The following is a 23,376-nucleotide window of genomic DNA, read 5'->3' on the forward strand; positions in this document are numbered from 1 at the left end:
ACGGTGTGAATATTCTTGCACTTACTTCTTCGGACACTTTATTACTTATTTCCTGAGGATCAAGTGGAAGAGACGTGATTGATGGGGCACAACGCGCTCCCATAGTTTTAAGTCAGAAAACAGGCACTTTTTTAAGAAAAATCAAAGCAAGTCCTCCAGGCCCTGGGTGGAGTTCAGCTTTACCCCAGACCTCACTGCGTCTCAGACTCATCGTCAGAAGCTCCGAGTCCCTCGGAGAGCCACGCGACAGAGTTCGGAGGCAAGACCCGAGCGGTTAGGCGTGGGCTTTGCCATGGCTGCTCGGGACAAGGGCCGTGGTGGGTGTGGCGGGCCCACCAGAACAGAGGACGGAAACCAGAGAGCGCGTTGAAACTAGCATGCCGCGTGGGGGCCAAACCCCGCCCTCTGCACTTGAAGAGAGCTGCCCTGAGCAGCCCCTGATTCTCAGCCCTGCCGCGTCCCTGCAAGTGTCCCCCAGCTTACGTGTGCCTCGACCCCACTGCCCGCCCGCCCTCGGAAAGCCTCCGGCCACTTGGTAATGAGTTGTGGCAAAACCTCTCTCTTCCCGTGGAACCAAATGGTGAGGACTCCAGAAAAGCAAAGGAACCAACGTGAAGGGTTCTGTCACCCCTGTCCCTTTTCGAAGTGGCCCACCCTTCCAGGCCAACTTGCCGGTTGCCAGCCAGCTCCAAGCTCCCAGCCCAGCTCACTGGAAACCCCAGTCTAAGGACTCCCTACTCCCCAGCCCCCACATTTGCTTAGAGCAAACTTGTCCGCACCCCCCTCCCCGGCTTTTGCCCTACATTCTCTTTTCACCTCCTCCCCTGACATTTAACTTGGCCCCACAGCTCTATTCCTTAAAACCCTCTGCCCCAAGCTGACTGTGACGCAGCATGCCAGGAACAAGGATAGCTCATCAAAGGCTGCTGTCCTCGCTGCCTGTCCCTGTCACTCATCGTTCCCCTTGGAACTGCTCTCCCTCTACCCTTCCCTAGCTGCCGAAACCCTGCTCATCTTTCTAGCCACATCTCACATTCTGTGCTCTTTAAGGAGCCCGACCAGCCTTCTAGCCTTCTGAAACCCCCTAGAATGTGATCACAATACATGTCATATTCCGCTGTGTCGCGTACGGACGGTCCCTGACTTAGGATGGTTCCGTTTAGGATTTTCCAACTTGATGATGGCGTGAGAGCGAGGCGCATTCAGTAGAAGCCGTACTTGGAGCTTTGAATCTGGATCTTTTCCTAGGCCAGCGGCATGTGGTACGATTGTCTCTCGTGACGCTGGGCAGTGGCCACTCCCCAGGCAGCCAGCACAGCCCCGAGGGTGAATAGCCGACACGCTCACAACCATTCGCCACCCAGACAACTACCTGTCACTTTTAGCACGGTATTCAGTACGTCGCGGGAGATAGCCAGCACTTGATTGTATTTTTAGTCTCGTTTTTTGTTCCTTTTTTTTTATCAAAGCGTAGCTGGCACACCATGTTATGTTAGCTTCCGGTGCGCAGCGTAGTGATGCAACAAATCTCTTTGTAGTGTGACTGCCGCGTGTCACCAGACAACGCTTCCCGTCCCCCTGACCGTCTTCCCTAGGCTGTGCCTTTCATCCCCGTGATGGAAGCCTCTGTCTGTCACCCCCTTCGTCTGTTTTGCCCTCCCTCCCTGCATTCCCCCTCCCCTCCGGCAACCACCAGTTTGTTCTCTGTACTTATGGGTCTTTTTCTGCGTTTTTGTTTGTTAATAAGTTTGTTTTTTAGATTCCACGTAGAAGGGAAAATATGGCTTTTGTCTTTCTCTGTCTGGCTTCTTTCACTCAGCACTATACCCTCTGGTACGCCCATCCATGTGGTCCCACATAGCAAGATCTCGTTCGTGTTCATGGTTGAGTAATATTCCATGTGTGTGAGTGAGTAATATTCCGTTGTGTGTCCGTACACACCCCCCCCACACACACACATCTTCTGGATCCATTCATCTGTGGATGGACACTTAGGTTGCTTCCATATCTTGACTATGGATTGTAAATAATGCTACAGTAAACATTAGGGCACATATATCTTTCGAATTAGTGTTTTTGTTTTCTTTGGCTAAATACCCAGTAGTGGAATTTTGGGACCCTATGGTTATTTCTATTTGTAATTTTTTTAGGAACCTCCATACAGTTTTCCACATTAATGCTTTATTATAAAATAGGCTTGGGGCACCTGGGTGGCTCAGTTGGTTGGGTTCCCAAGTCTTGATTTAGGCTCAGATCATGATCTTACGATTTGTGAGTTCTAGCCCCACATCGGGCTCTGCACAGACAGCATGGAGCCTGCCTAGAATTCTGTCTCCCTCTCCCTCTCTGCCCCTCCCCAGCGTGCTTCTATATATCTCTCAAAACAAAAATAAACTTAAAAAAATAAAATAGGGTTTTGATGATTTTGCCCAACTGGCTATGGTGTTCAGTAAGTTAGGTGTATTAACTGCATTTTTGACTTATGATATTTTCAACTTATGATGGGTTTATCTGCATATGACCCTGTTGAAAATCAGGGAAAATCTATAGATTATACCATGTGTGTGTGTGCGTGCGTGCGTGTGTGTGTGTGTGTGTACTTAATGATTTTAAGTTCCTGGGAGGCAAGGACTATAACCATTCATTTTCCTCTTCTGGGTGTTCAGAATCACTATACCTTGCACCAAGGTACTGGTTCTATGAACGAATGAGCAGCGAAGGAACATGGGCTGATGTATAAGGGAAGTGGATGTAATGAGCCTCCTAGAGAAAAGTTGATTTGATAGGAAGCTGGCTCCAACCTTTCCATATAAGAGGGATTTGGGGACAGCGTTCTGATCAGAAAGAGGCTTAAAAAAGCACTTTTTAAAGAGGGAGACAACAACGCTTGTTAAAATGAAAGGAGACCAGAGCTGATGGAGATCAACAGAGAGGCACTTACCGCGTCAGGTCTCCTTGACATTCTGCCGAGGTGCACATTTTCGCTGTGATTGAATGTCTGCTGTGTGTGTGTGTGTGTGTGTGTGTGTGTGTGTGTGTGTTATGGGATGTTTTCCATTGATTAAATCACGTAGGTTTTTTGAAAGAACAAACCTAACGCACGTGTCACTTCTGTGTCTTGCAGGCAACCATGGTCCTGAGCTCTGCACACTTCTGGTTGGGATTATTTCTGGTTCCCACGGCGTGTTTGATCGAAGATGTGGCGTGGAGAGCGTAAGTGAAAAGTGAAGTGGCCGCCCTAAGTCTTGCTCAGCTGCCCTTGCAATCACCTTTCGTGAACCCTGCGGTAGGGTCCTGCATGCTGTGGGACTTCTCAAGAATCAGGTCTCCTGCATGGCCAAAAACTGTATGTGGAGGTCATTTCAAATTAGAAAATACTTGGAAGGAAGGAGTCTTCATTTTCCCAGTAACTCACAGTAGGAATCCTTCAAATATAATTTATTTAGAGTGTCCGTGTACAGATCTATGTGAACATTAATCACAAAGGTGAAATTATAATGTGGGTCAGACAGGAAACAATTCATGCTCAACTTTTGCTTACGTTTCAAAATAATATTGTTTCTGAAATATCTTGTGTACAAGGTAAGTGAAGCAACTACGTTCCAAGAGAATGTAAATTTTAATTTTATCCATGAGAAAGAGACGGAATACTCCAAATGAGGGAACACTGAGTTTTGTTTGGGGCAGGCCTGATTCCTCCTACAAACAGTTGCCGACTTCCCTGAAAATTGAGCCTCCTGGATTGGTTTTACTTTAGGCAAAGCATAATTATTTTGGGGCCCTGAGGTAGAGAATTGAGACTTTAATCCAAACCTTCCAGGAAAAGACATCAGATTTCATTTTTATCTCCCCCTTCCTCCCACACTCAATGAGAATTGTTCTTGCCTGACAGTTAAGGATGTCTTTTGAAAAAGTCTTCATTTTGGCATTATCTTGACACCCGATGATGCCTAACGTGGAGAGAGAGAGAGAGAGAGAGAGAGAGAGGAAGAGAGAGAATTGTATAGCACATATTTTGGGTGGGTTTTTTTTTCCTCGTCACTAAGTTTTGCAACTGTTGGAAAAAACTAAATAATTCTAATTTATTAAATGGCTTGATTTACCACTACTTTCCTTTTATCTACTAAACCCGTGTTTTGTAAATAACTGAACTAGAATCTTTGGAAATGAAATTATAGCCAGGAAAGATGTTTTCTTAATCTAATAAATGCACTGAGAGAAAATGTTCTACTATTTGTTCTTATAGCACAAAGCCCAATTGTGGCATACCATTTTACCTTGCTAAATTTCTTCAATTTCACATGACAGTTGGGTTAGTTTTAGGTAAATACAACATGACGTTGGTTACATTAGATCACTTTACAATTTATACTGATTGAGAATAGTGATGCAATTATAAATTAATCTCAGCCTATTTTAATTCAACTATCTAGATTAATGCCATGAAAAAAAATGTCATTGAGACTGTATTTGCCAAGTGAGACTTTAGCAAAAGTATCTTTCTACCATTTCGAAGAGTGTTGGCCGATGACAGTGTTCTCTACCTCCTCGTCTTTTCCAATCCATTCTGAGTACAAGTTACCGGTCACCAGGGAAGCAAATTATTCCTTCAAGCAGGACTTGTTTTTGGTTTCCCCTGGCACTGTAAAATTAGTGCCATTTACATTTTAGCAAGAATAAATCAAAGGACACTGCCTCCAGCTCCCCGGATGGAAAGAGCAAAAGTCACTTCATTTCCAAGAAGCTTGCCAGCCAGGTAGGAGCAGGACCGTGCTCTGTGGTGAGGATGCTGATGGGGGGCCAACAGAGGCAGACAGACCCCGGGCATTGTCCCACCTGCTACCTCCTGCCCGGTAGGGGCCCAGAAAACAGCCCTTCCCAGGAGCAGACGGCGCCTCAGCTTTGGGCTGAGCCGGAAGGGCCGCTACCAAAGTGCAGGGACACTTACAGAAATGTACTTTTGTCCCTTTCTGTTTGGAGAAACCAGGGAGGGTGCGTACCTTGGCTCTCACCTGCAGCATTTGCCCAAAGAATATGCTCAATTTGTAGTACACATTTCACGTCTAAAGTACAGTCACCTCTGTCCTCAAAAAACAAGAATTTCACAAGTTTACTTGGGAATCCTCCCTGTGATCACGGGGCCCATGTTGATACTCCCGGCCTGACGTCGATGTTGTCGAGTCCCGTAAATTCAGAGGCTTCTCTGGGAAGGGAAAGCCGAGTATGAGTCGCACTGTGATTTCTCTTTCTGAGCTTTAACTCCCGGGACGTGTTCCGGTTTTCCTTCCTGCACACTGAGCAAACAACACGAACCCTGCTTGTCCACAACCTCCCTTCCCTGGGTTCCGGGTGTCAACTGTTTATTGAGACACGACGTGCTGTGGCTGTCCTTGGGCTTCCAAGGAGAGTTTTGAGTGAAGTGCATCGGAATCACCGAACACCGGAAGACCCTGTGGGCCTGTCAGAGTCTCTCCCGGGATGACTGTCTCATCTTGCCTTGGCCCAATCTTACTGGCCTTCTCGTTTTGTCTTGAGTGTCGGAGGTTGACTCTCTTTTGAAAGAGCTTTTAAATCCCAGCAGGAGGCAGACCCACCTTTTTGCATGTATTTCTATGAGTGTTTAGGGAAGTGAGCTGTTCTTTCTCCATTTTCCCCCCTTAGCCTGCCCAGTCCCCCTCTCCCATTTCAGGACCTAGACTGTTTCAGAGTCAGGGAAAAAAAAAAAAAAAAAAAGAAAGAAAGAAAACCAGCATGAGGTAATTCAGTCATTTTTTCCATGAAGTCTGTCAGCTTTCTGGTCGAAGATCCGTTAGACTATCTTAAGTCAGATTTGGATGCCATAAAGTACCTACTCTGTTATCCTATTAACCATAATTCTCATAAGGGACCGAACTAACACATCTTTTACTAAAATAATTGACTGATTATATGTGATACCTGGCTAATGAGTATTTTTATTAGAAGCATGAAGTTTAAATTGCCCAGAACTATTTTAATACACTTTAGCTTACACACTTCCAAAATGTTTACCCATGACCACATTCTTAGGTAAGCTGCCATGTACTCATTCTCATTTAGGAGAAATTCGTTAGTTGCTTTGCAGAAATAATGTAAAGCTCAAGGCCACTGGGCACAGGAACCCGTCTCCTTTTATCTAACTGTATCTCTTATACTTTACCAGTCAGCACACAATACGTTCAGCAATTCCAGAATGACTTCATTTCCTTATTATAATCCCAGATAGGCAGTTAAATGGAAATAAAAAGTAATAAGAAATTTCTGTATACAAATGAGTCTTGATTTAAAAAAAAAAAAACCCAACTAAACTAAGTTTTTGTGAACCAAATTGTATTTACATTTTCATCCACGTTTAGTGGAATCGAACATCTCCTTGACTTGCTGCTTTTCCGTGCAGAGGAGGGAGTCAAGGAACAAAGTTTCAGAAACAGAAAGATGAAAAGGTCAAGATGCTACGTCGATCTATTTGCGTTAAAAACCCCCCGAATACGTGGAGATACCCATAGCTGTATCTGGAGGCTCCCAGCCGACTCTCACACTCTGACAGTGGCTAAGCAACCCACGCTACCCCTCGTGGGATCATCTGGTCTTTTGGTGCGGGGTTGGATGGAGCAGCGCCAGACCACAGCGGGCCAGCCGTTGGGGGACAGTGGGGCTCACTGTGTCACAGCTGTGACTCAGAACAAGCCACACCCCGGTGCCTGGTGAGACCGAACTTGCAGGCCAGTGGCTGATGCTTAAAGGCCGGCTTTTCACATGTGAACTTTGACAGGGGGAGGAGAGCCATTCATCTAACGAAGAATTTATTGATGAGGTATAGGCCCTTGAAAAAGCAGTTTTGCGTTGCTAACATCACTTCTACCCCAGTGCCACACGCAGAAAGACTCACGGAATCATCCCCAAGCGTTGCCATACGGTGTTCTCAAATAGTGGTCAAGTCCCATGAGCTAGGCTCATGGAAGTACTGAAAACTTGCTGAGTAATTCTTGGACACCAGTGAGTTTCATCCATTAAAAACATGCACAGTGTCTGGGGGCATTAGGATACTCAGATCATTTCGCCCTGAAATGATTTTGTGAACGAGCCCAAACTGGCAGTTTCAATGTAGTGGGTCAGATTCGTTTTCCCTTGGCCTGAGGTGTAGATTTCCAGCCCGCTGGCCCAGCCTCCCTGTTCCTAGCCTACTTCTTGGTGGCACCCTTGTCCCCCAGCCCAGAAGATAACTCCGAGGGCTGTTACAGAGGTTGATGAGCCCTGATTGCTCTGTGTTGGGAGAAAGAGGGAGGAAGGAGGGGAGGGGTGGATTGAGGACCATCCTGAAACAGAGCACATGTTCACCCCCAGGACCCGCAGACGTGTTCTCTGTGTATTTGGGGACCTGTATAGCTGGGGTGAATCCTAGCGGAGCGGGGCTTGCCCCTCAGTTGTCTGCCTATCATCCTAGCCCCGTGGGCCCATGAGATAAAAGTTCAAGTTGGGGGCCCAGCATATTCAATAATAATGAACAGTGCAAATTTCAACATTCTTTTTTTTACTGTCTCCAGCAAAACGCTAAACGTTTTCTCATTTCTTGTTTAAATTAAAATTCCACAGTCTCTGCTTTGAACTGCAGTATGTTATCACTCCTGAGTCCCGGGACTCGGCTTGATGTAATTAAGGTATTATGTGTTAAAACCTGTGTGGCTAAGTTCTCTTGTTTACTTTGGGGAAAAGGAATGACAGGCACATACACAGTGTCTTAGGACTGATACTCCATTATAGATTAACTTGGAGTGTTAGGGGATGACTGGGCGTTATCTTAACAGACTTCTTCCCTTGAAGGTGGAGGGTGGGAGGAAGAATGTCCCGTCTTCAGAATGTTCCCGTTACGCCGTTTTCGCTTCCTTGCAGAGATGCTCCGTTTTTGTTCCTGTTCTGTCCTTGAGTCCTGGCACTTAGCAGGGTCTCCACATCTGTTTACACTGAAACTAATGAAAAGCTTTTTGTAATACAGAAACCTGCCCTATATTGCTAAGCAATGAGCCCTTTTTCTTTTTAGTTGTCCCCCCCGCCGCCCCGTTTCATACCTGTGTCTAGTCAAATGGCCTTTTCCTTCAGCGGTGTCGTTTCCGACCAGTAGCTCTGTGTTTAGTCTCAATTTCAGGAAGATCCTGAGATCAGCTGCTTGTTTGAATGTTGTAAGGTATTCTTGGTTTAATCAGAAAAAGAGGGCAGGCGGTTCTTCCTGCAGTTCGAGGGGGGTGACCTGACCAGGCTGAGGTTTAAACTGTGGTGCAGAGGCCAGCTTATTTCCGTTGCTACATCAGTTGCTTTACTCCATGGAGACCCACATAGATGGGCCCTGAGGGTAAGTCTCTGCAAGAGAACAGTGGAAAAGCTGTGCCTGGATATTTGTACTGACCCTAAATTTCAGGTCCAGGGTTTGGCTTGAAGAGCATGAACTCCAGCATTAGAAACCCCATTCCCGGGGCGCCTGGGTGGCTCAGTCGGTTAAGCATCTGACTTCAGCTCACAGTCATGATCTCACGGTCCATGAGTTCGAACCCCACGTCGGGCTCTGTGCTGACAGCTCAGAGTCTGGAGCCTGTTTTGGATACTGTGTGTGCCTCTCTCTGCCCCCCCCCCCAACCCTCTACCCCCTGACACCTGCCGCTCACACTCTATCTCTCAAAATTAAATAAACATATATACATACGTACGTACATAAATCCCATTCCTGCTGTGACAGTGGCTCTTTTGACGCTAAAAAGAGAACAAACTACTCACCCGGGGTCTGTGATCCCAGTAGGGGCCAGGGCTAAGGGATCCGCATACATCCACTAGGGTAAGGATTTAAAGCATCTTCTGGGTTCTTAGGTTCTGCGTGAAACACTTTGGAGATGGACCCATGAGTATCCATGGACCCCGGTCCTTGGTCTGGAAGGCTGGGTCCTCAGCCAGATTCTCAGGCTTTCAGCAGCAGGCAGCGTTCCTTGGCGGATGTGGGCTAACCTCTGAGGCTCACGGTCCAAGTGTGTTCTGGGGGACTTGGGATGCTTCCCAGTGTAGGAAAGTGGAGCCCCGGCCACGCACCGGGACTGTGACTGTTCCATGATGTCCGGAGCTGCAGCCTCGGCGTCCAAGGACATCCAGATGTGGCCCCAAAAGGGAGCAGCCAGGCTTTAACGCTGTATAAAGTTCCTATGTCATGCGCTTTTTGTCTTTTCCTTCCGACACAGGGCCAAGCATACCTGCAAGAAAACGTTGCTGGAGGAGGTGCAGGAGCTGGAAACGAAGGCCAGAGTGATGGGGAAAGCGATGCTTCGGGACAGTAATGGGAAGAGGTGGGCCAGCGCCGGCCAAGAGCGTGGGGGGCGCCAGTTCTCCCAGCCCTGCTCCCTACTTTTCCATCCCACCTTGCTTTTCCTCTCCTCAGTTTTCCATGCGAGCATGGCATGCTCAGTTTTAGCCGTTTTGGGGATTCTCGAAGAATATAGTCACAGGCAGATTTAAATCGCATTTTCTCAGTGGCCACGTGAGATGCGGCCTGTCCCCAGGTAAAGCTGGGGGTTTTCACGGGGTCTGGGCATGGCCAAAACAGCCCACGCGCAGAAAACAGAAATAGCAGCGATGCTATCCCAAGGTGGAAAAGGTCTGTTTCAGTCTTGTTACCAAAGCTAGGCCTTTTGATGTTAGGCCCAATTATTATACTCAATGATGAGTATCTACCATGAAGGTTTGCATGCCGAATAATGTGTGTTTTTCATGTAAATCTTGTTACGGTTCATGGCAAGTGTACCTGGGGCCTTTCGTTGTGCTTTTACTGAATTGTGACTTTCTGCTGGTGTTGAGAAAGTATCATGTGACGTATGGGCGAGTTCACAGGAACAAATGCTATCGTTCCCTCTCCTTATTTCCCGTGGGACATCGGCCTCCTCTTTCCCATACCTGAAAGTTGGGCATGTGAACAGCTTTTGATTAATCCTGTACGTCACAGTGTTATTAGATTGCATTTAGTTAAAGCCCGCATACTACCAAAGGAAGCTGACCTGGACCCAAGAACAACTTAGTATTGCCGTCTTAGACACATGGAATGTCTGGAAAACTCAGAGTACCACTCTCCTATATGTGGGTTTAAGGAAATCTGTAGCTCACTGCCAGGAAAACAGAAATCTGCTAGCTGAAGACGTCTAGAGATTCCTACTGTGTGTCTTAATGTTTCAATTCTGTTGGATCCTACCATCTTCCAAAGCAATGAAGACAAAAGCATTTTCTTTTTTAACCCAGAGTTTGAGAACGATTAGGAATATAACTTCAAATAACTTCAGATACTTCAGGGAAGGAGTTGTAGAGCGTGTAGTTCAAGTTGTGGTTTTTGTGTTTGTTCATGACATTTTTTTTAACGAGTGAGGCATTCATTATATGGCATTCATTATATGGCAGCTGTGCCAGTCGCTGTAAAAAATAATCTGTCAACGAGACAAACATCACTGTCTTCAATAAGCTGAAAGCCATGACTGGGTGGGGACAGCGGCCGGGCTTGAAGCAGATCTATATAGAAGGGTTACACACGGCAGCACATGGCTAAGGCCTGCTCTGTCCGTTAGATACTTTAGGCCCAGTACTTAGCACCTACTAGATTTTCAAGGGCCTACAAAATTCTTTGAGACCTGGAAAAAAAAAAAAAAAAGTTCCTAGGCTCTAAAAATAGGGAGCAGCCTCGGCAAATTGAAATTAATAAGGGTTTAAAACTCTACAAAAGGCAGATCGGTCTCAGTAACTGTTAGATGTAATACGCATGCTGAGTTTTAGCATCTTTGAAAACAACTCACAGGGCCTCCTAGATCCCAAGCATGCTCGCATATACCCAGTGACTGCTGAGAGATCATAGGTAATTCCTACGTAAAACGAGAATTTCAAAGCAAAATTGTAAAAACTCTTCTGCAGCATTTGACAGGAAAACCTTGCGCCCGGCGTGGCATAAGAATGCACTTCACCGTGTTTGATCCAACGTGGGGCCGGGGCCTCGTTCTGGTCCGGGAGGTTAAAACAGGCCTGGACATGGGGTCGGTAGCGTGGAGGGCGTTCAGAGGAGGCGACAACCCGGGGGGTCATGTGGCGTGGGAGATGAAGGGCTTCCCGTTGGAGATGGGATGGGAAGCGGGCCTTGGAGGAGGCGGGCAGATGGAAATACTGAGTGTGTGTTTCCAGCAGAGGGAGCTGGCCGTGCAGAGGCGCTGGGAGGATTGTGTGCCCGCGTGCATCCCCCGGAGATCTGGAGCCTGCGTGTGAGTTCTGGCTCAGCTGTCTGCTGCTTAGCCGCGTGACCTTGGACAAGATATTTTACATAGTGAGATGGTCTCTTCGTCTGTAACCGAAGACCAACATTTGGGAGAAGGCGGGTTGGGGCTTGACGAAACGATACGGACCACACGGCAGGTCGCCTGACCCGTGGCAGGAGCACAGTGTCCCCGCTGCTGGTCTTTAGTTTGGCTGGAGAGCTGTGATGCTGAAGGCGGATGCGGGCTGTGAGCCCATCCCTCCTTACAGTTCATAAAAAGAATGCCATTGTTAAAATTCACGTGTCCTGTTCAGAATGCACTTCTCAAGGTTCAAATGAGGGTCCGAAAGTAATGAGAGTTTAAATGGGGCTTCCTACCTTCTGCACCTTCAACCCTGTTTTCTGATCACTCTGTAAACGTGACGACTGTGTGGCTGGAGTGATTGCGCAAGAACGTGAGTGTGCACCCCCCCTCCGTGGCTCCGGTTCCCTTGGGCTCTCATCGCGGTGTGTTGCCTCACTTTTGTGTTCCTAGCAGAAGATCATTCGGGGATGCCCCGCCTCCCATCATCCTCAGACCACCCCCCACCCCCGCCCCTGACCCACCACCATTTGTTTTTCCTCCCTCCTAATTGCTCCCAGATTTTCTGGGTGGTCCATTTGCAAACTAGATAGTGGCTACGGGCTGTTCTGATTTTGTCCTGCCTGGTCTCACAACTTTTCGTTCATCGCCTTTGTTTGCTCCTTTCACACCTGCCTGGATTCCTGTGCACCTCTGGTGCAGGGAGGCGTGGGGGCGGGTCAGCCCGGGAAGGGGTGGGGGAGGTTTCTTCAGCTCGGCCCTTCCTTGTAAAGACTTAGAGACGCCGTCGTTGAGAGATCCTGAGTACTCTTCTCACATCCCCGTTTCTCATTCCCCGCCCCCCATCTAATATTTCACTTTACTCATGCATCTGTCTTTGACTGTTAGTCGGGCGCATCGTAGAAGCTCTGTAAATATTTGTTGACCGCCTGGAAATGTGAAAGCCCTGCGAGTTGATGGTTGGGCAGGGAGAGTGAGCCTGCACTATACGTGCAGACCTCCCAGTCCCTGTTGTGTGGGCTCATGTGGAACGTGGTCCCAGAGAGATGCTGAGAGAGACATAGGTGGCCACTCGGCCCTTAGTGAGGGGGGCTTTTATCTCATGGCTTAAGAATGGAGCTAACAGAGTCACAGATGGAGAGGCACGGAGGACATTAGCCTATGCATGCGCGGATGACAGCCCCCAGCCCATCCTGCTCGCCAGGTGTCCTCAACACCCCTAACCACGGGAGAGCTCGGAACGCCTTCCCTAGGGCCTCTTCAGGACATCCTGCCAAGTCATAAAAGCCAGGTCCAAGTCGCTGGCAAATATCGTAGCAGTTTTTCTCAGGAATGTAACTCACAAGAAATGGAGCAAAAATGTTTATGCATTAATCTTGAGAAGCCCTCTTGTGCCAAATTTGCAAGTATAATTTTGAAACGGTAGCTAGGGATTCTGTGTCCCTCTGTGCTCTTTAGCCATTCAATAAAATACTTTTAACTTACCGTTTGACTGATCTTGTCGAAGCCCCAAACTTCACACTCTTGGTAAACATGAAAATGTCATTAGCATGCCTCCACACTCCTGCATTAGTAAATCTTGACTTCTGAAATGAACCTGTGTCGTTGATGCATAATTAAACCTGTCCTCGTGACTTAGAGAAAACAGGCTGATAAAAAGGTGACATCTGAGAATGAGACATCCAGAAAGTGCAGGGCAGTAAGAAAATGCCTACAGTGGTGAGCAGAAGTGTCTTGATTTTGTTTTGTCCTTCCCCGATGAAACATTTTTCTTGACGTATTGTTTGCATACCTCCCAAATACCAGACGCTTGTTAATATTTGCATTGTTAAGAATACCTTTCCCCAAACCATCTTCCCCAGAAATCTTCACCAAGATATAACCAAGATAGAGTCTGTTATGCATTTCAGGACTTTGCTAAAGAGAATAAAAAGGAAAATAAATGAGCTAAAGGGAAGAATTCCTTCTTTCAGTGTTTTGGTAGTATTTTCGCTCTCTTTATTCCTGAAGTGTAACTCACGCAGTTTTTGTTTTTCTCTGGTGGAAGAAAATCTTCCAATGGCCACTTACCATTACAAATAGAATTGTTAAAAATGCCTAAGATGTCACGTACGGGCGACAAACCCTTTTCCCCCTTACCTTGTTTTTCTCTCTTGGTACAAGGGAGGGGGTGTTCTGATGTTTTCGGTATGAGGGCAGTCAAGAAGAAAGGGGAATATATTTGGTGAAAACATCCAGTTTTCCAGTTATTTAATCTGAATAAACAACAAGGAGACCCTTTTGTTGTAGAACTTCTTTCTCTGCATCACAGTTGGTGGGAGGGGGTAGGATAAGGCCCGGTGCTGACTTTCTCCAGTTTCAAGGTCAAGGAGTTCTGGTTGCTGCCCTTGGCTTCCCCCAGCAAGTCGGTGGGATTCTCTTTCACTTAAGTGCTTCCCTGAAATATACTTCACTCTGTGCCCTGGTAAGGTAGCCAGTGACTGGTCTTTGCCTCATGGTGAGCGATCACTGAGTCTCTTATTTGGTTTTATGTCCTCGTGAATGCTGATACATGGGTGCTGTGACCCCGGGGCTGAGCCAGCACACCCAGGGTAATCTAGACAGCCTGTCTGCCTCTTGGGAATTCAGGAGGGAAACGTGATTCACTCCTGTGCGTGGGTGCCACAGCCTGTGCTCACACAGCTTCCGTTTCATCAAGGGCTACCTCTAGGCAGATAGGCGGGGCGCTGGGCCAAGCCAGCCATCTGGGAATCCTAATGGAATGTTATCAGTGGAAAAATAGAGGCCGGAGCCTGAAACACATCAGCAAGATTTTCAAACACACCAAAGTTTATTCCTCCAGCCATCGTTCACCTGGTGCTCTTTTAAAAACCAACCATATTAAAAAACAAAAACTCCCCAATACGTTTTGAGGTGAGTACTCAATTCAAAAAATATCTACTGCATGGGGCGCCTGGGTAGCTCAGTTGGTTGAGTGTCTTCCTTCAGCTCAGGTCACGATCTCGTGTTCGCGAGTTCAAGTCCCGCATTGGACGCACTGCTCTCTATCAGATCTCACTGCTTCGGATCCTCTGTCCCCCTCTCTCTCTGCCCCTCTCCCGCTTGCATCCTCTCTCTCTCAAAATAATAAACGTTAAAAAAAAATAATAAAAAGTAAATAAATATCCACTTTGAGCTCTAGACAGAAATCCTTTGATGTGTGAAATAATATTTAAAAGCTATTTGGTGTTAATACACCTCCCAGTCAAAATTGTACAACTGCTGAGTCAAAACTGAGTGTAAGCGAGCCTCAAAATGTGAGATACACCAGCTTGATTGTGTATTATTTCCCCAATATAGACTTTATGTCATTTTAGGAAAAATGTTTTTTCCTCCTAGTATTGGCTGCTGGCAACACCTGACTCTGTCTTCCCTTTGTTTTCCTTTCCCACACTTTTCCTCTCCCTAAAGTATCTATTAGTTTTTTATTAGCTAAAAGGATAGGAAATTATGGCATCATTTTAGCAAACCTCTCCAGGCCAGGTGGCAAATGTCTGCTTCCAACACCTGGTTAAGATTTCTTTCACTTCCAGCTGCATTTTTTCCATCACTGTGTCATGAGGCAGAGGAAAGAGTAGAGCACAGAGATAGACAGACCTGAGTTGGGCTCTAAGCCCCCCACCCCCCTCACTTAGCTGTGTGACCTCGGCTGGGTTAATAACTTCTCTGAACTTTAGCTTTCTCATCATAAAGTTACTTTGAGGTTTAAATGAAATAATACAGATTAAATCTATAGCATATGGAGACGTTCAAAAAGTGTTAATACCCATGTTGTCTCCTAACGTAGAAGCTGAATAACAAAGTTTCACTGGCCATTTTAACACATGTGGGTTTTTTTCAGAGCTCTTAGAGCGTGAGTCCAGCAGATTCTCTGGCTTGCGTCTTTGGGGTATGCCGCCCTTCCTCCCAACACCCCCCCCCCCCAGGCTGGGGCAGAGGGCAGGGCTCCAGCTGAGCCCCAGGCGCATCATTGCTGTGTGAGCAAGCCACCATGAGTTTTGGGTCAAGGACACCGGGAGGGGGAGAGAGTTCACAACCCTGACGGTTTCCTGAGTCAGCCTTGCACTTCTGCTTTTACGGACTCCACTCTGCAAAGAAGAGGGGTGCTCCCAGCCGGGCTGTGTCCCAAACCCAGACTGTCTGTACGCAGCACGTCTGCGCCTGAACTGGCCACCTCCCCTGAGGACCAGCCCATCCCTCAGAGTTCCCTGCCCCCATCGAGGACGAGTTGCCGCAATACCTCAGATACCCTCTCTGCATCATCCCGTCCCCTCTTTGCTGTCACGCGCGGCCGGGCTCCGGGGCTTGTAAACAGACCACCACTCCACCACCTGGGCCAATCCCCTGTTCCCGAGGCCAGTGGCTCCTTTGGTGCCCTGTCCCCCTGACCGGTCCCCCTGCTGTGGTGCCTGCCCGGCTCACTCCAGCCTCCACGGAGCCAAGGCTGTTTCCTGCCGCTCCCTGGTCTAGAACCTTCCCTATTAGCTGTCCAACTGAGCGCAGGCCAGGGACACACACTGACTTCTGCCTCCTCTCCCTCTTTTTACCGGCGTGGGTCTTAGCCTCCTGCCTCCCCTTGCCTTCCCGAGCTTCCCCTCCCCAGCTTTGGTCACGCTCCTCTGCAGCCCATGCTGCCCGTGGCCCTTTCTTTTCTTTTCTTCTCTCTTCTGTTCTTTATTCTCAGGTTCGTTAACATACAGTGTAGCCTTGGCTTCAGGAGTAGAGTCCCGCGATTCATCGCTTACATGCAACACCCAGTGCTCATCCCAACAGGTGCCCTCGTCAGCGCCCATCAGCCATATTCCCCTCCCCCCTCTGCATCAACCGTCAGTTTGTTCTCTGTGTTTGAGAGTCTCTTATGGTTTGCCTCCCTCTCTGTTTGTATCTGATTTCCCCTTCCCTTCCCATAGGTTCATCTGTTAAGTTTCTCAGATTCCACATGAGTGAAATCACGTGATATCTGTCTTCCTCTGACTTATTTTGCTTAGCATAATACCCTCCAGTTCCATCCATGTGCTTGCAAATGGCAAGGTGCCATTCTTTTTCGTCGTCGAGTAGTATTCCATCGCGTATCTAGACCACATCTTTATTCATCAATTGATGGACATTTAGGCTCTTTCCATAATTTGGTTATTGTTGAAAGCACTGCCATAAACATTGGGGTGTGTGCGCCCCTTTGATTCAGCACTCCCGTATCCTTTAGATAAGTTCCTAGTGGTGCAATTGTTAGATCGTAGGCCCCGTGGGCCTTCTCTGTTGGCTGGTTTTAGGCAAGGGTGGCCACACTGGGTGGAGCTCTGGGCACTCAGGGACAAATGAGGCAGACCCTTGTCCTGGAGGGACCCGCAGCCCTGCGGACAAACATTTCTGCCTCCAGACACACTCTGACATCACTGAGTTGTCTCTGATTTCTCGCCACTATGATAATGTCAGCTTGGGCCACCTCTAACGCATTCGTTTTGAAAGTGTTTCCAGTCATTCAGATATTCAACATATACGGCAATTAGTGCAAAGAACCCCCCACCCAGTTCTCGCTGCCCAGATTGAGCGCTTACCAAGATTTTGTCGACACCGCTTCATCTAGCTCCTTTTGGGCCCCATTTTTGTTTCGCTGACGCATACAAAGCAAGTCCTAGATATCACATCTCACCCTTACTTCACGATGCAGCTCTAAATATCACACCATACATTTTCACGTGTATTATTGTTAATACGTTTATACTTGCTTACGTTGTTACCGATAAACACTGTAACTCCAACGCCTATTATCACATCTAAAAAATTAACGCTAATCCGTTGGCATCGGTTGATACCCTGTCCACAAACCGATTTTCTGGATCCTGCCAGGCCTCCCTTTTTGGGGATTTGTTAGGTTTGTATGAGGGTCGAGGCAAGGGACCCAGGTAACCTTGGGTTGCTGTGTTTTCAAGTTTCTTTTTCTCTCCAGAAGCCCCCTGCCCTTCCTTGTTTTTCATGCCATGGGCTTAACAGAACGTCTGCCCCATTTTCTTTTTCTCACGACGGTTGTCACCACATGCTGTAAATGAGTTTGCTCCTATCCGAAGAGGTGGCCCAGCCTCCAGGAGGTGGGGTCGCCTTCCCGCCACACACCAGTGTCACCCAAGCAGAGTCAGAGACCAGACCCTCATCTTCGACTCCAGGCCTCCTTCCACAAAGCCAAGGTTTTGAGAGCCACCCAAGTGCATCCATTTCTAATTACATCTCATTTGGAGTGCCCGGAAAGCAGTGGAGCCCCCAGAGATCAGGAGGGGTGGCCGCCTGGGAGCAGGCATCCGATCGATCGGAGGCCAGAGGCCTGGGGGAGGGTTTTGGGGGGGAAGGTCAAAGTCTGCGCTCCGAGGAAGCTAGAAAATAATAGTCAAATGCTGGTGCCTTTTCCGTCCCTAAATGCAGAAGGAACATGGAACAGACATGGAGACCGCCCTCCTCTAAAGGAATACGGAAGCCAGTCTGTCCACATCAGAGCAAATAAAAACAGAGGAGTTCACAAAAGCTGTCAGCTGTTGTGATCCGATTCAGAAAAGAGAAGCCTTGTTGAGGAAGGTGATTTCCAGCCAGAATCACCTTAATGGAGACGAGGATGGTCTATAAAAGAAATCAGTTGGGTGGATTTAATCCTGTGTAGGGAAGAACCCTGGGCAAGGCCTGAAGCAGCAAACGTGTCAGTTGAGACAACAGGGAGAGCTGCTCAGAACAATCGGAGAGTCCACTGCACCCCCAGGCAAGGCCGGTGAAATCTGCAGCCTTGCTGACAAATAGCACAGGTGAGGAAATGCATTCTAGAACAAAGGGAGTAAAAGGTCCAGGAAATTACAGAAAGGCTCACTGGATTACCCAAATGGGGATTTCTGGTGACTGCATCCTGGGCACAGGAAAGAGAGGATGAGGAAACTCAACTCGTAAGGAAGTAAAACACCTAATTAGCATTTACCTAATGCCTAAGCTGCCTGTGTCAACTAAAAATAATTGGTTCTCTGTTATTTTACGGACGGTAACTCCCAAGTGCCTTTGTTGTTGTTGTTGTTGCTGCTGCTGTTGTTGTTGTTGTTGTTGTTGTTATGGACAGGTGTTCAATAATTTAAGAAAACTTTCATAAATACCTTTTGTCATTTGTTATGAAGCAAGAAAAGGACTTCTTGTGCCCTTTAAGTGGCACGTTAGCTGTGCTAGAAATGGGCGCAGCAGCTGAGCCACTGTAGTCAAAGTGTTACAGAATCTTGATGCGATTTGCGCAAGAGGACGAAGAAACCCTTGTCTCCCTGTGTTGCAGGGAGTGAGTTGATGGATACAGAGGCAGGTTAGTGTCAGTCCGTGGTTTGCTAGGAACACGTCCCCAGAATCTAGTTCCAGGATGACTTAAGAAAATTTATTTTTCCGACCGTGACTTAAGTTAGTTTAATGTCCTCTTTTCAAAAATCATTTTTACTCGAGAAGTTAATGTTCAGGAACTCGTGCTGGTGGTTCATCACATCCCCTGTAAAGCAGGACAAAATATTCTAATCCTTTTTTTTTTTTTTTGCAAGTCAGTTTTATTTAACCCATTTGAACAACAATAGAAACAGGAGGTAAATTTAAGGAAAAAAAATTTTTTTTTCATGGTGTAGGTCTTATCATTTGAATAGTGATATTTCACATTCCAAGCAGAGATTAGTTCTTCAGGAGGTTTTTAGAAGATCTTGGCTAATCACTTCTCTACTTCATTATCAGTGAGTGTCTGCTTTTTAGTTTGACTCCCTCCTCCTCCCTACCTCCAACTGTGATGGTAAAGCATTCCAGCCAGCAGAAAACAGATGACCGCAAACACCCATTCTGAAATCGAGTTACAATTTAAACATAATCCAGGAATAGCCAGATTCCTCTGCTCCTTTCTCAATGGGCCCGTCCTGACTCCTTTGGGAGACTGAGGAAAGAAGAAGAGACCTTCTGGCCCCGAAAGTACAGATGCAAAGTTGCTTTTGTAGTACATTTAAGAGAATTGTTGAATCCCCTGGATGTATCAGACTTCTAGAGGAAAAAAGAATTCAAGGGGCAGTGCTGGACTTTTTTTTTTTTTTTTAATTTTTCTCTTTCTTTCTTTCTTTCCTTCCTTCCTTCCTTCCTTCCTTCCTTCCTTCCTTCCTTCTTTCCTTCTTTCCTTCTTTCCTTCTTGTCTGTTTTTGCACCCGACGCTACTCTGAACATGCACACCCAAGTCCCAGGTGTGGTCCTTGTTGTACAGCACAGTAGTTTGGCATCTCTATGCCTGGAACCTGGAAAGCCACTTAAGGGCCATTTGGTCACCAGGTCATTAGGTGACTGTGACATCATTGACCTTGTAGTAGACGACTCAGAATTTGTAAAAGTTATTGCTCTGAGATGATCATCGTCGTGGGTATTGCTGCATTTAGCAATAGATGTGTTGTACTTTTGGAGAGATTTCTCTAGTAATAAAAGCAGGGGGGGTGGAATGGATGTGTCTCTGCTAGTGAACAGAAGAGTAAATCCTTCTGGAGGCCAGGACGCGGGAATGACTGCTTATTTAAGAGCCTTGGTGGTTTAGCCATTCAGTTAGTTGCAATTATGTCTTCCCTTTCTAACAAGGCAGTGATAATACGGTTATTCAGTGTTTATTCTCTTGCCCTAGCAATTAGGATTGGCTCAAGGCACCTTAGGTGGTGGTAATTGGGAATTCACACTTGCTAATGAGTAAACATGTTGGCTTCATAGCAAATAGAATCACTGATTGGCTTAATACGGGACAAGTCACTTACTCATCATGCAACAGACATTTATTGAAAACCGAGGACGTGCCGGGCCAGGGTGTGGCATAGGATGAAACAGACAGGTCCCCACCGTGTTAGAGCTTACATCCCAGTGAGGATCACACGCAGTGAACAAACAGCGAATAAACTCGAGATTCAGTGGTGACTGGTGTGAGGAACATGGAACAGAGGTTTGTCACGGGGAATGAATGGGTTTACGTGTCAGGAAAGTCTCTCAAGATGTCACTTAGAGACCTAAATAAAACACATAGCCAACCCAACAAAGATCTGGGGAAGCAGCATCCCAGACGGTGGAAAGTGTTGGTGGTCTGGCTGGGGCCTGTAAAATTCAGGGCAAAGTCACCTAAGAGGCAGCAGAGAGATTTGCAGGGAACGATAACGGGTCAGGATTTCAGCCACCGGGAGCCATGGAAATGGCCCAAGCAAGAGAAATGCATGACTCGATATTGTAAAATACATGATTGCCATGCCATTTTAAAGCCACAGTAGAACAAATATATATATACATATATAAGATATATAAATATAAAATAGTATATAGAATACAGATAAATAATATATATATAATATATATATGTAAAAGTGAAAGTAAAAAAATAAGTATTTTGGTATGAATTTATTGTAACAGTTAAAAGTAACACATTTGTTTTAAGGCCAATTAGTACTAATGGTGAGAAGATTTTTAAAATGACAGAAATTTAAAATAAGTTTTATGGAGGACAGATGTCTTATTTTTTTTTCTACTTTCTTTTGGGTTCTATTGAGAAAAGCCCTGAGGTACAAAGAGTAGTTGCCATTCACAGTTAACCATGGGAATCTCAGACTATGTTTTCTTTTTTTGTTGTTCTTGATTATATTTAATGTAATGATATATTTGCTTAATATGTAAAGTAATATAAGTAATATATAAATATATTATTAAATAATTTTTTATTGAAAATAAAAATTATTAAATAATTTTTATAATTATTAAATATAAGCATAAATAATATAGAAATAATTTATATCAATAATATGTTTGCCTACATTTCTTATATATGTATATCATATAAAGAGGCTACTGATGGTTTACATAAGCACTACAGTTCTCTAAACTAGCCTCATCTGATAAAGTGATTGTTCTCTTGTTACGCGCCTGACTTATGCAGACAAGAATATGGTCAAGCGATGCACTTGGAACAGAATAGGCTAATTGCCAGTATTGTTTTAGCTGTAATGGACACATAATGCTTTTTAAAAAATACCAATATACAATTACAACCTTTCTAATACGTGACCTGTTTATAAGACTGAATGTAAGAAGCTTTAATCTGAGATCTTTATAGAAGCAAGTTAATTTGAAAACATTCGCAGCTTTTAATATTAAGGTCTGGTGTGTCTTACATGAAATATTTATAGGTTCTTATTTTATATTCTTAATATTTTTTTACGTTTCTTTTTGAGAGAGAGAGAGCACAAGCAGGGGAGGGGAAAACACACACACACACACACACACACAGAGAGAGAGAGAGAGAGAGAGAGAGAGAGAGAGAGAGAGAAACCCAAGCAGGCTCCCACATTGTCAGCGCAGAGCCTGATGCAGGGCTTGAACTCATGAATCGTGAGATCATGACCTGAGCCGAAACCAAGCATCAGACACTCAACTGACTGAGCCACCCAGGCACCCCACGTTCTTATTTTAAATGTTTTTGCAAATATTCAATGTATAGAGAATGCAACTTAAAAGCTAGTGGTTAAAGGGTAGTGAACAGTACTATAACCTTAAAAGTACTTATCCCTGTATTTCAATTGAGTCACAATGTCCAGAAGCATACGTTCAAAAAATTTGAAGGCTTTGGTAAGAATATACACTTTAGAGGGGCACCTGGGTGGCTCAGTTGGTTGAGCGTCCGACTTCAGCTCAGGTCATGATCTCACAGTTTGTGGGCTCAAGCCCCGTATCGGGCTCTGTGCTGACAGCTCAGAGCCTGAAGCCTGCTTCAGATTCTGTGTTTCCTTCTCTCTCTGCCCCTCCCCCGCTCACACTTTGTCTCACTCTGTTTCTCAAAAATAAATCAATGTAAAAAAAAAAATTTTTAAGAATATACACTTTAGAGAAAATAAAACACGCATAACTATTTTAATATCACTTACATATCTAGTTGAGGCATATAAAATGAATGACTTAAATTTTTTTGGTATTTAAATTAAAAAATATAATTTAAGCAAGAGTTTTACATGCACTCATTTAATTCATTGATAAATATAACTTTTCATCACCACTGAAATAAAAAATTTTCAATTCTGCTGCACATTTCTTTTTTCCAGTTTGTCACAAATAGTTAAGGTTCCAGATGGAAAAAATGTTAGATATTCTAGGTATTTCTAGATTGATAGTTGTTTATTTTTATTTTTTTTAAGTTATTTATTCATTTTGAGAGAAAAAAAAAAGATCCCAAGCAGGCTCCACACTGATAGTGTAGAGCCCGACTGGGAGCTCTGTCTCACGAACCCTGAGCTGGGACCGGAGCCAAAATCGAGTTGGACGCTCAACCGACTGAGCCACCCAGACGGCCCCCATGGTTGTTTTGTTCATTAAAGCATTGGAATGTCACCCAGACCTTTTGTCATCCTGGCTACATCCTACCTGTTCAGAAAGCATTTGCTTTTCTGAAAAGACCCGAGGGCAGGAACTTGCTGAAGGCGCTTTTGTCACATGCGACTTTGGGACCATTGTCCACGCTCACACATCTGTTGAAAACTGAAGACATAGCCAAGTTGCCACAGGCTGGAGACAGAGCCCTATGCCTGCTTCCCAGGTGACATAGTGTCTCTCACCAGGTGCAGAAGATCAAAGACACTAGAGCGCTCAGAGCACAGGGGCGTCGGACGGGATTGTGAGCGAGCCGCTCCCTACCATGTTACTGGACAAATTGGTTGTATTCTTTGACCGGACGTCTACAGATCTTCTCCATGCGGGAGCGTTGGAGACATGTTGGCTTCCCGAAGTAAAACCCAAGTGAGCTTTTTGTTCAAAAACCCAGAGAAATGCTGCAGCCACAGGTTTCTGCTCCGTTTCGGCCACTGCTTCTTTGTGTCCACAGACCACACGGGCCTGGGCCAGCCGGCTGAAGACCACGTTGCCACTGTTCCTCAAAGCTTTCCGCTTCAGTTTCTTCGGTACGTGGAAACGAAAATGCATGCATAGCCTCGAC

General features: G+C 45.9%; 1 protein-coding gene across 1 annotated transcript in view; it reads left to right on the forward strand.

Annotated features, from left to right (window-relative positions):
* LOC115508933 (phospholipid-transporting ATPase IB) overlaps positions 1 to 23,376 on the forward strand; it is a 599,908-nt gene that overhangs the window by 542,881 nt on the left and 33,651 nt on the right. The window contains exons 34-35 of the mRNA XM_030308008.1: positions 3,125 to 3,213; positions 9,237 to 9,341. Of these exons, the coding sequence (XP_030163868.1) occupies positions 3,125 to 3,213; positions 9,237 to 9,341 (194 nt within the window). The remainder of the gene's footprint in view (positions 1 to 3,124; positions 3,214 to 9,236; positions 9,342 to 23,376) is intronic.

The sequence above is a fragment of the Lynx canadensis genome, chromosome A1 (genome assembly GCF_007474595.2).
Source record: "Lynx canadensis isolate LIC74 chromosome A1, mLynCan4.pri.v2, whole genome shotgun sequence".
NCBI lineage: Eukaryota > Metazoa > Chordata > Mammalia > Carnivora > Felidae > Lynx > Lynx canadensis.